Source organism: Oryx dammah, unplaced genomic scaffold, assembly GCF_014754425.2.
Source record: "Oryx dammah isolate SB20612 unplaced genomic scaffold, SCBI_Odam_1.1 HiC_scaffold_13, whole genome shotgun sequence".
Taxonomy (NCBI): domain Eukaryota; kingdom Metazoa; phylum Chordata; class Mammalia; order Artiodactyla; family Bovidae; genus Oryx; species Oryx dammah.
Genome location: NW_024070197.1, coordinates 16,830,237 through 16,842,698, shown reverse-complemented (window position 1 = coordinate 16,842,698; position 12,462 = coordinate 16,830,237). Strand labels below are relative to the sequence as shown.

At 47.2% G+C, this 12,462-nt stretch overlaps 1 protein-coding gene across 1 annotated transcript in view; it reads left to right on the top strand.

Annotated features, from left to right (window-relative positions):
- RYR1 (ryanodine receptor 1) overlaps window positions 1-12,462 on the top strand; it is a 126,387-nt gene that overhangs the window by 100,473 nt on the left and 13,452 nt on the right. Inside the window, exons 90-91 of the mRNA XM_040254107.1 lie at window positions 8,625-8,966; window positions 12,186-12,452. Of these exons, the coding sequence (XP_040110041.1) occupies window positions 8,625-8,966; window positions 12,186-12,452 (609 nt within the window). The remainder of the gene's footprint in view (window positions 1-8,624; window positions 8,967-12,185; window positions 12,453-12,462) is intronic.

The following is a 12,462-nucleotide window of genomic DNA, read 5'->3' as shown; positions in this document are numbered from 1 at the left end:
GGATAAAGAAGGTGGTGTGTGAGGGGCCATAGGTATACCTATGGCTGATTCATGTTGATGTTTTGCAGAAACCAACACAATTCTGTAAAGCAATTATCCTTCAATTAAAAAATAAATAAATTTAAAATTTTTTTAAAGTAGAAGTACTACCAAAATAAGAAGGTGGTGTGTGTACACATGTAATGAAATATTATTCAGCCGTCCATTATTTTTTATTATTTTATTTATTTTATTATTTTTATTTATTTTGGCTGTTCTGGGTCTTCGTTGTCGCACAGTCTTTTTGCCAGTCATGGGGGCTACTCTCTAGTTGTGGTACGTGGGCTTCTCATTGCAGTGGCTTCTCTTGTTGTGGAGCACGGGCTCGAGGGCATGTGGGCTCATTAGTTGTGGCCACGGGCTTAGTTGCTCTGTGGTGTGTGGAATCCTCTGGGACCAGGGATTGAACCCATGTCCCTTGCATTGGCAGGTGAATTCTTATCCACTGGACCATCAAGGAAGTCCTGCAATATATTCTAGAGGTACAGGGAGTGTCCGGATTATTTTGTATAGGTGTCCAGTATTCCACTTTGCATATATATTATGGTTTATTTGATAATTTCCCATTTTTCTTCAAAAATAATTTATTATTCTTATTGATATTTTCACTTACCTATTTATTTATTTATTTTTGGCCATGCTTTAAGGCATGTGGGATCTTAGTTCCCTAACCAAGGATCCAACCCATGCCCCCTGCATTGGAAGCACAGAGTCTTAACCACTGGACTACCAGGGAAGTCTCTGATTATTCCCTGTTGATGGACACTCACTGTGTGCCCAGTCTTTTGCCATTAAAACGCGTGCTCTCATTAGGGCTCCCATGCATAGCTGTTCAAGCTGTGCACTGTACAAAGGTGCCAATTTATAGCACAGATTTTGTAAATTTGTACCACAGGCTTCCAGCAGATGGAAGTAAGTGTGTTGAGGAAGCCTCCTTGTGGGCCACTAGCAATGCTGACTAGAATAATATGTACATACATCATTTTGTATGTGCAGTTTTATCTGAAGATAGACTTCCAAAAGTGGGATTGCTGGGCTAAATGGTAAATGCATTTGTCATTTGGACAGATTTTGCCCTCTGTTTTTCCTTCTCATAAGCAACATGTGAGGCTGCCTGTTTCCCCACAGCCTCACCACCAGACCACATTTGTCAAATATTTGGATTTTTGCCAATCTGATAGGTGAAAGGGGGTAGTGCTGCACAGTTTTAACTCACGTTTATCCTGTTATGAGTGTAGTGAAGCATCTTTACACATTACTTTGGGCTTCCCAGGTGGAACTAATGGTAAAGAACCTGCCTGCCAAGGCAGGAGATGTAAGAGATGCAGGTTCAGTCCCTGGCTCAGCAAGATCCCCTGGAGGAAGGCATGGCAACCTACCCCAGTATTCTTGTCTGGAGAATCCCATGGACAGAGGGTCCTGGTTGCCTATGGCCCAGAGGGTCACAGAGTCAGACACTACTGAAGTGGCTTATCATGCACATGTTACTTCTTTTGTATTACTTGTTCAGTGAACTGCCTGTGTCCTTGGCTTACTCTTCTACTGGGATGTTAGCAGTTTTCTTCTTGATTTCTAGGAGCTCTTTATATATTGGGCTGCTTATAACTTTGCTAGTGATATGAGGTGTACTTCTTTTTCCTAGTTCATCATTTGTCTTTTGCCTTTGCTTATGATGGCTTGTTTATTTGTTTTTTTTGGGGGGGAGGAGTTTGGACATGCATAAAACATTTTTTAAATTAAATTTAGTTTTGTGGCTGCACTGGGTCTTCCTTGCTGTGTTTTCTCTAGTTGCAGTGAACAGGGGCTACTCTCTCGTTTCCATCCAAGGGCTTCTCGTTGTGGTGGCTTCTCTTGTTGAAGAGCACAGGCTCTGGGCACACAGGCTCAGCAGTCGCAACACATGAGCTGTGGCTCACGGGTCCTAGAGCATGCAGGATTCAGTAACTGCAGCACTCGGGCTCAGTAGCTGTGGCACACAGGCTTAGGTGCCCCATGGCAAGTGGAATCTTCCTGGACCAGGCTTTGAACTCATGTTTCCTGCATTGGCAGGCAGATTCTCAACCAGTAGACCACCAGGGAAGTCCAAGACTTGATTTTTATGTAGAAAATCATTTAAAATATTTGTATTAATGTTAAACAAAATAGGTAATACAGGGGTACATTCCTTTTGTAAAAAAAAAATTCAGAACTTACAGCTATGGTTGAGGTTACCTTTGATCCCTACCTCCCACCCATTTCTCATCACATCTCTTCAAAGGCTACCACGGTTATCCTCTTGGTGTTCAAATCTCCAGGCATTTATTTCTGCATTTCCTTTCATATGTAAATCTGCATTGAAAAGCATACAGAATTATTTTAGGGTTTCCCAAGCTCTTCATGGTTGACAGAGTTCTTGACAGTTTGCAAAACATATCTCCAGTGATAAGTACTTGGCAGATTCCAAAACATCTACGACAGTTTGGAAAGCCCTTCCTGGTGGGTGAAAATATATCTTAGGCTACTAATTTATTCTTGGCACTATTTTGCAGTTTTCTTTTTTTTCTTTTTTTTTTTTTTATTAGCAAATGTTTTTGTACATCTCTCTGAATTCAAGACTTCCTTTTAGAAACATCTTTATTGAGATATAATTCATATACTATCAAATTCACCCATATAAAAGGTATAATTTAATGGGAGGAGTTTTTTGGTATATTCACAGAATTGTGCAGCCATTGCTACAATCTAACATTAGAACATTTTAATCACCCCGAAAAAAGAAACACCATGCCCTTTAGCAGTCACTTCCCATTTCTCCCACTCAGGCCCCTGCCAACTGCTAATTTGCTTTCTGTCTCTATAGATTTGCCTATTCTGGACACTTCATATCAATGGAACTGTCCAATATATGGTCTTAAAAGGGTTTCCTGTTATTTAACAAGCCACAGTGTCATTATCATCCCTAACTGAAAACAAAGCAATGAAGACAAATGAAAAAGATCCATAGCTCATTAAATCATCAAATGTCTGCTCTGTGTTCTAATTTCCAGATCTTCAAAATATCACATATAACTTTTTGTAATTTCTTTGAAGCAGCATCCAAACAAGGTCACCTAGTGCTATTGATTGCTAATTCTTCTCTTAAAAAAAAAAAAAGACAGCTTTATTTCTGTCTTTATTTTTGGCCTTGCGGGGTCTTCCTTGCTGTGCAGGCTTTTCTCTAGTGGCGACAAGTGTGGACTACTCTCTAGTTGTGGTGTGCGGGCTTCTCTTGCTGCAGAGCACAGGCTCTAGAGTGCGTGGGTTTCAGTAGCTGTGGTTCCCGGGCTTTAGAGCACAGGCTCAATAGCTGTGGTGCACAGGCTTCATCGCTCAGTGGCATTTGGGACCTTCCTGACCTGTGTCTTCTGCATTGCATGTGGATTCTTTTCCACTGAGCCACTACCACCAGGGAAGCCTGTGTTATTTCGTTAAACCTCCTTCTATTGACTGCTGTCCCTCCTTCACTTTTTCCTTTCCTGGCAGTTTATCTGCTAGAAATCCAGTTTGCTGATCCAGTAGAGCAGCAATGCCTGATAGAAATACAGGGACTTCCCTAGTGGTCCAGTGGCTAAGACTCTGTGCTTCCAATGCACGGGGCCCAGGTTCAATCTCTGATCAGGGAACCAGATCCTACATGCTGCAACTAAGACCCAGCACAGCCAAATAAGTAAATAAATATTTTTTAGAAAGAGATACAGTGGGAGCAACACATACAGTTAAGGAATTTCTGGTACCTGCACTTTTTAAAAAAGTGAAAAGAAACACATGAAATTATTTTAAACAATATATTTTATTTAACCTCCTCCACCAAAATTATATTTTGACATATAATCAATATAAAAATTATTAGATATTTTAAATTGTTTTGTTTACACTGTCATCAAAATCCATAAGTATACACTGTTGCCACATCTCACTTTGCACCAGCCAAAATTCTATGGCTCAGTAGCCACATGTAGCTCATGGCTATCCGTAGATACTTCTCTATTAATCGTAGAGTTTCCGGCCTTTGTTTGGATCTGGCTGATGCAACCTTATGGTGTCATTTAGTCTGTTCTTCTGTCCCCTGCATTTCCTGCAAACTAGGACTTAGGTCACGAAGCTTGATCAGACTCAGGTTTGGAGTTTTGGTTTTGATTTTTATTTTTGCCAGCACCTTCCTTTATGGTTCTTCATATGCCCATTAAGAAGCACAACCTGTCCCCTCATCACTCCTTTTGTGATGTCAGCAACCATCAGTGCCTGATGCCCAGACACATTAGTTCATTGGAAATTGCAAAATGGAGATATTCTCATTTCTAAATGTCTGACTGTTACCCAGCTTCACATGGTTTCCCAGACCCAAAGCATCATATGATTTCCCAAACTTTACAAATCTTTATATTTTACAACAGGCTTTTCAATTACTTTTATGATTTAAAAAATAAGGTTAGCCTTCTTTTAAAAAAGGACTTCTTGATTTTCCAAAATTGTAACAGAGTTAAAAAGTCTTCTCTGTTTTCAAACTGCTTAAGTCATTTGACAAATATGCGCTGAGTGCCTACTGTGTGTAGCAGTGAACAAAACAGAGACCCCCACCCTCGGAGCTGATAGTCCAATGGGGAGGGGCAGATGAAAATAAGTAAACAAGATAATTTCAGGTTATAACCTGTGGTCTGAAGTAAATGAGCAAGCTGGTGTGCAACAAAGCATGATGTAGTCAGCGCCGTAAACTGGGTGGTCAGGGAGGGCCAAGGACATTGAAGCTGAGAGCTGAATGCTACCCTGTGAAGGTAGGAGAGTTTGTGGCCTCCCCAGCAAAGGGAACAGCAAGTGTAAAGGCTGAAAAATGGGAACAAGAGGGATGCAGAGGAGGCCAGCGTGGCTGTTGAGAGGGAGAGAGGCAAAAATAAAGTCTGAGAGGTGATGGGGGAGGATGTGCTGAGCCTGGTTGGCTGTGGGGAGGACTCTGACTTTTAACCTGAATGAAATGGAGCTAAGGGAGAATTCTGAGCAGGGGAGGGATGTGATCTGACTCGGATGTCTACAGCATCCCTCCAGCTGTGTGTGTGGGGTGGCGGGAGAGACTCTGGGGAGAGAAGAGGAGGAGAAACCAGGGAGGAGTCACTGTGACCCTCTAGTCGGGGATAGAACCGTGGAGGGGGCAGAAGTGTGTGTCCTGGATCTTTTGAAAGCAGAGCTGACAGATTTGCTGATGGATTCAGTGTGGGTAGTGAGATTAAAGGGAGGAATCAAGGATGACTCAAAGATTTTAACTTAAGCACCTGGGTGGGTGGTGATGCTATTCCTGAGATGGGTAAGACTGTGGGAGGAGAGGTTTTGAAATCAAGAGTTCAGTTCTGGCCTTTTCCACACAGAGATGTCAGATAAGGCTTCATCTGTCAAGTGTATGGATTCTGGGGAGCAGTCAGGGCTGGGATGTAGACTTCACAGTCATTGGCATGGGATGGCTTTCTGAGGCTTGAGCCTCAAGGCTCTCTCCATGGAGCGTGTATATCTCAAGGAAAGAGTGAAGATTTCAGACCTGGGGCCCCTTTAACCTTTAGAGGTCTGAAAGAGGAGACTCCAGCAGAGGAAACTGACAACAGTCAGAGAGGAAGGTATTTCGAAAGAAGGGGACCGGCAAATGGACAATGACAGAGAGCAGCAAATCACAAGAGCGTGCAGAGTCCAGGACTGAACGGAGGGGATGGAGTCCCAGGCCCCATGCGGAGCAGGCTGGGGGAGTCAGATTTTAAGAGGGGCAGTGTCACACTGTATCATAAGAAAAGGAGTCAGGTTGATGGAGCGACAGTAGAAGGTGAAGAGTTCCTGTGTGATTATGTCTCCACGCTCTGTGGTTTCTAGAGCCCTTCATGATTTGCAAAGCATGTTACTCATTTAGAAAGCATTTTTGCAAAGTTCTTGGCTACAAAGCACTTTTTAGAGCCAGAAAATTTCGCTTCTGTTCATACCCAGAGCAACGTTTCTCAAGCTGCATGTGGCAAACCATCTGTTGGTCATGAAATTAATTTAGTTAAGTCATGACCAGCATTTTTAAAAATAAAATAGAACATTGCAGAGTGCGTTACATAGCGAAAGTCAGAGCTGTGTCCCGAAATCTTTTTTTTTTTGTCACATTATAAAATGCATTCTTACTGTGGGTGCTGTCAAAATATTTAAAAGATTGCCCCAGAGAACCTTTTGCAAAAAGTGCAGCAGCAGAGAGCAGTATGAGAATATTCAATGGAAGTGTCTGTAAAGTAAAAAACTGAAAATAATCTAAATGTCTGTCATCAAACCTTCTTCTATGATGGTTGTCGATTTTCTTTCCTGGAGTCACCTTCTCTTCTGAATAGAATGCTGTATTTATAAAACAGGAATACTACACAGCAGTGAAAATGCATTCATCTGACCTATACATCAATATAGATAGATCTTGAAAACATACAGTTGAGTGAAAAAATTACATGATTATAATTCTTTATATCAAAATAATATACAGGATACCAGATAAATGACAGGATATAGATAGTAGAAGTACAGACACATACTTCTTTTTTTATTGAAGTAGAGTTAACTTACAATATTATGTTATATTATGTACAACATAGCTATTCAATGGTTTTGTAGATTATACTCCATTTAAAATTATTATAAAATATGGGCTATATTCTCCTTGCTGTACAATATGTACTTGTAGCTTATTGATTTTATATGTATTTTGTACCTCTTAATCACCTTCCCCTATCTTGTCGCTCCTCACTGCCCTCTCCACACTGGTTTATTCTAGTTTGTCCTCTGTATCTGTGAGTCTGTTTGTTCTGTTTTCTCCTATGTTCATTTGTTTGTTTGTTTTTTTAGATTCCACATAGAAGTGAAAACATCAATATTTCTCTTTGATTTATTTCACTAAGCATAATACCCTCTAGGTCCATCCGTGGGACACACAGTTCTTTTTTAAAAATTAATTAATTAATTTTCTTTTTGGTTGCACTGGCTCTTCCTTGCTTTTCCCAAGGCTTTCTCTAGCTGGGGTGAGCAGGGGCTACTCTTCATGGTGGTTTGCAGGCTTCTCAATCCAGTGGCTTCTCTTGTTGCAGAGACAGGCTCAAGGCTTGCAGGCCTCAGTAGCTGTGCTGCACGGGCTTAGTTGCTCCAAGGCCTGTGGGATCTTCCCGGACCAGGGATTGAACTGATGTCCCCTGCATTGGCAGGCAGATTCTTAACCACTGCACCACCAGGAACGCCCTGACACATAGTTCTTGGGAAGGATACATCAACTCCAGGATAGTTGGGGGAAGATGGGGAAATGGAGTAAGAGAAGGGTACACAGAGGGCTCCAATCACTGCTGCCATGTTTTAGTTCTTAAAAATAGAGTAGTTGAAAATGTGTCATCATGAGCATTTGTTAATTCTAGGGTGATGAGTATATGACTCTTTATTCCCGGTTGAGATTTGGAGGCCTCCATTGTGTCTGGTGCCAATTATGTAGATGCTGAAAATGGTAGGATGGGGGACCAAAGGGTCTTGGGGAAGGGGTAGAAGGGGTGGCATGTATTGCTATCAGTCAGGACCCTGGCCTTGAGGGGGCTGGCCTGGAGGAAAGAGTGAGGATCAAACTGGGTGATAGAGGGAGCTGTTTGGACAGGATGGCAGGACTGACCTTTGAGGGAGAGATACAACCAGCACAGGGAGGGAACCAAGGAGAGAAATGCCGCAACTCCGTTCTCCTGCTCCCTGACCCCAACTGGGTGGCTCCCAACTGCAGCCAGAGGGTCAAGAGAGCCTCTGGTACAGACCACAGGTGCCACTGTAAGGGGTGAGGGTGGGAGGATGGGTGGAGAGCAGGATGGCCGGCAGGGAGCTTGGGACAGCATCCCTATACCAGCTGCTACCCAAGTGCTGGGAGGCTTCCCAGGTGGCTCAGTGGTAAAGAACCCTCCTGCCAATGCAGGAGACACGAGATGCAGGTTCAATCCCTGGGTCGAGAAGATCTCCTGGAGGAGGGCATGACAACCCACTCCAGTATTCCTGCCTGCAGAATCCATGGGCAGAGGAGCCTGGTGGGCGACAGTCCATAGGGTCACAAAGAGTTGGACAGGACTGAGTGACTAAGTGTGCACACGAGTGCTGAGTTTCATCAACTCACATCTTACCACCAATGAAAAATGGACTCACCCTGACAGTGCATGTGTGGCTCAGCTTTGTGGAAATGCAGCATTCAGTAACTTTTAAAATATTTATTTATCAGCTGTGTTGGGTCTTTCTTGTGGTGCATGCACTTAGTTTCCCCATGGCATATGGGATCTTAGTTCTCCCACCAGCGATGGAACCACTGTCCCCTTGCATTGGAAGGCGGATTATTAACCAGTGGACCGCCAGGGGAGTCCTAGCATTCAGTATTTTAATAACTGGTACAGTCTCACCCATGTCAACCTCTGAGTGTCAGCCTTGGGTGGTGATTATATGATCCTGGACTTTTCTGTCTTTATGAAAAGTCCATAGTGGTTTCAGGAAGAGCATCGGGGCTCCCCAGCCCACCCTTCTGACTTCTCCTTCTACTCCACCCCGCCGCCCCCGGCCAGGCCATGGACAGTCAGAAGCAGTTCACCGGTCCAGAAATCCAGTTCCTGCTTTCGTGCTCCGAAGCGGATGAGAACGAGATGATCAACTGTGAGGAGTTCGCCAACCGCTTCCAGGAGCCAGCCCGCGACATCGGCTTTAATGTGGCGGTGCTGCTGACCAACCTGTCAGAGCACGTGCCGCACGACCCGCGCCTGCGCAACTTCCTCGAGCTCGCGGAGAGCATCCTCGAGTACTTCCGGCCCTACCTGGGCCGCATTGAGATCATGGGGGCCTCCCGCCGCATCGAGCGTATCTACTTCGAGATCTCGGAGACCAACCGCGCCCAGTGGGAGATGCCCCAGGTCAGCAGACCCATGCACGTGCATGCTCGCCTCCTGGGGCTTCCGGGGCATGCCCCTCGCATGCTTGGACCCCACATGGGGCAGTGCACGCTTTGCACATCTCCTTTGCAGACCCCACTGGGCCCCTGCTCCATTCATGCAAGCCCATGCCCACCATTTTGCACGTGTGGGTACTGCTGTGCCCTTGCAGACCTTGGAGACCTCTGGCTCTCCCATGCCCACCTTGTGCAGACTCGGCCTGTGCATGGACATACCCTGATATGGGGCTTCCCCGGTGGCTCAGCAGTAAAGAATCTGCCTGCAATGCAGCAGACGAGGGTTGATGCCTGGGTTGGGAAGATCCCTTAGAGGAGGGCATGGCAATCCATTCCAGTGTTCTTGCCTGAAGAATCTGCATGGACAGAGAAGCCTGTGGGGAGCTACAGTCCATGAGGTCACAAAGAGGTGGACACGACTGAAGTGACTGAACACACAGCATACATACCCTGATGCAACACCAGCAGCATTGGCATGCCTTCAATGTGGCTGCTCACACCACGCCTGCCTCTTGCACACTCACCCTGGGAGCTCTTAATAGTCCGGATGCAACTGTACCCACACTGTGTACTTGAACCCACGTGGTTACACCCACCTTGCTCACCTTACCAGCAGCTCCTGGTATGCTCTCTATCAACACTGGCCTGCCCGTGCCCACTCTTTTGCACACTCACTCTGAGGGCTCCGGGATGCCCTAATGCTGGCCCATCCCTCACCAGTCACCACGTGTGTGCACACTAAGTCGCTTCAGTCATATCTGACTCTTTGCAACCCTATGCAAGGTAGCCTACCAGGCTCCTCTGCCCATGATATTCTCCAGGCAAGAACACTGGAGTGGGCTGCCATTTCCTTCTCCACACCAGTCACCACATGTGCTCCCAAATGCCCTCTGAATTCCTAACACGCAATTCCTATCTCACTTGTTCTGGGCCCACCTGTGGGTGCACCTGTCTTGTGCACTCACTCTGAGGATGCCAGTGTGCCTTCCTGAAGCCCTGGCATGCCATATGGTTGCCTGCCCCTCACTTATTCACCCATACATGCCCTGGCACACCCATGCTCACCCATAAACACTTGGACCGCCCTCTCCAACATGTTCACAAAAGCCCCCCTCGCCCATGTCCTTGGTGGCCAAGCCTACCTCTTGATCTATGTGCTCCTAATATGCCCAGCCCACAGTGTTTGTCCCTTACATACTCACTTGCTCCAAGAGTGCACTCACGTGGCCCTGACATCCCCCCAGTCCACCTCACACACTTAGCCGGTACATGGTCCCCATCCCCCATTCTCTCACATGCCCACGGGCCCCTCAGGCAGGTTCAGCCCCTGTTGTCCAAGTGGCCCTCCTGCTCACAATCACAATGCACACCAAGACTGTGTGCCCCTTGCTCTCACACTTCCTTTTTTTTTTTTTCTTTTTTTTGTATTTTGGCCATGCTATGCAGCATGCAGGATGGTTCCTCAATCAGGGATGGAACCCAGGCCTCCTCAGTGAAAGCACAGAATCCTAACCCCAAGGCCATCAGGGAACTCCCCCCACTTCCTTTTGGTTTCTCAGATGCCTCCCCCCCCAGGCATGCACACACTCCTCCTACTTGCTCTTGCACACCCTTCCCACATCACACAGTCTGTGAGGCTTGCACTCCCATCATCTCTTCGGCCCTGGGCCCCTCAACTCTCCTCCTCAGTGAGGCCTGGCTCATGTACTCCCAGGCTTGTACCCCACCCTGAACCCTGCCCTCATGTTCCAGGCCCTCTTACACTTATCCCTGGGTCCCCCTGCGTGAGCATCGTGGTGCATACACACAGCCTGTATGAAGAGTAGGCCCCTCCCACATTTACAGGACTTCCCAGGTGGCTCTGCAGTAAGGAATCCACTGCCAATGCAGGAGACATGGGTTCAATCCTTGGGTCAGGAAGATCCCCTGGAGAAGGAAATGGCAACCCACACCAGTATTCTTGCCTGGGAAATCTCATGGACAGAGGAGCCTGGTGGGCCACAGTCCATGGGGTCGCAAAAAAGTTGGACACGACTCAGTGACTAAACAGCAGCAACAGCTCACATTGACAGCCTCCATCCCCGGTTTTGCCCAGGTCCATGCATGCCTCCCCCATATACCCATGTCCGCAGAGCACACTGAGCCCAGTATGGTCACCTTCTCCTCCACATTCTCCCATGCCACCTTGGCCCCCTCACACCTGATACCTCCCTGAGCCCCTTGTGCCCTCTCACAAGGCTTTTGCATATTGGCCCCCATCACATACTCCACCAGAACCCCCAAGATTTTGCTCACTCATCTGTATCCCTTGAGGCATCACTGTACATTCATCTTGCTCTCCAATCTGGCTTAAAAGCCATTGCATCATCCTTCCACCCAGGATGGCCACACATCCCTTCATCTGCAGGAAACCGTGGCTCATCACTGGTCCTTCACACTCTGGTACCTGCTGTGGGAGCTCCAGCTCCCACCTCTGCCCCTCGAATGCACTCCACAGGCACGCTCTTTGTTAGCGTTATTCCTCCAAACCCTCACTTCCTCCTGCTCACTCCTTCCCATTCCCACCTTCTAGTGGTCCCAGGAGCCCATGTCTGTCTGCATGGCCCTCCAGTGCTCAAACAGCAGTACTGAGATAGCAGGCACATAGGGCATTTTGTAGGCACCAGGCCCTGTTCTAAGCACTCAGCATCTATTAATTCATAAGGGGAAACTGAGGCCCAGAGAGTTCTGTCTAACAGTGGTAGAATTGGGATTGGAACCCAGACAGGCTGGCTGCAGAACCTTTGCCCTCAACCACCATGCCCCCTTTCTCAAAGAAGCCAAAAACATCGATTCTGGAGCCAGCTTGTTGGGAATTCAAATTTCACGCCTTCTGTGTCACCCTGAGCACATGACTTTCTGGGCTTCCACTTCCTCATCTGTAAAATGGGGATAACAGCCCATACTTCTGGGATGGTTTGTAAGGATTAAATGTGATTACGATACACAAAATGCCAGGATACCGGCCCTGGCCTTGCTGAAATTCATACAAGTGCACCTACAGCGAGCGCAATACAGGTGCGCTCCTCGAAAATAAAAACCACGATGATGCTTAGAACAGCGGCGAGCGTCCGGCCGCCTTGGCTGTGGTCCCAAGTGCCCGCCGACGGCGCCCCCATCATGTCCCTTCCGCCCCGCGCTGCAGGTGAAGGAGTCGAAGCGTCAGTTCATCTTCGACGTGGTGAACGAGGGCGGCGAGTCGGAGAAGATGGAGCTCTTCGTGAGCTTCTGCGAGGACACCATCTTCGAGATGCAGATCGCCGCGCAGATCTCGGAGCCCGAGGGCGAGCCGGAGGAGGACGAGGACGAGGGCGCCGGCGCGGCGGAGGCGGGCGCCGAGAGCGCAGAGGAGGGCGCCGCGGGGCCCGAGGGCGCGGCGGCCACGGCGGCGGCGGGCGCCACGGCGCGGCTGGTGGCGGCCG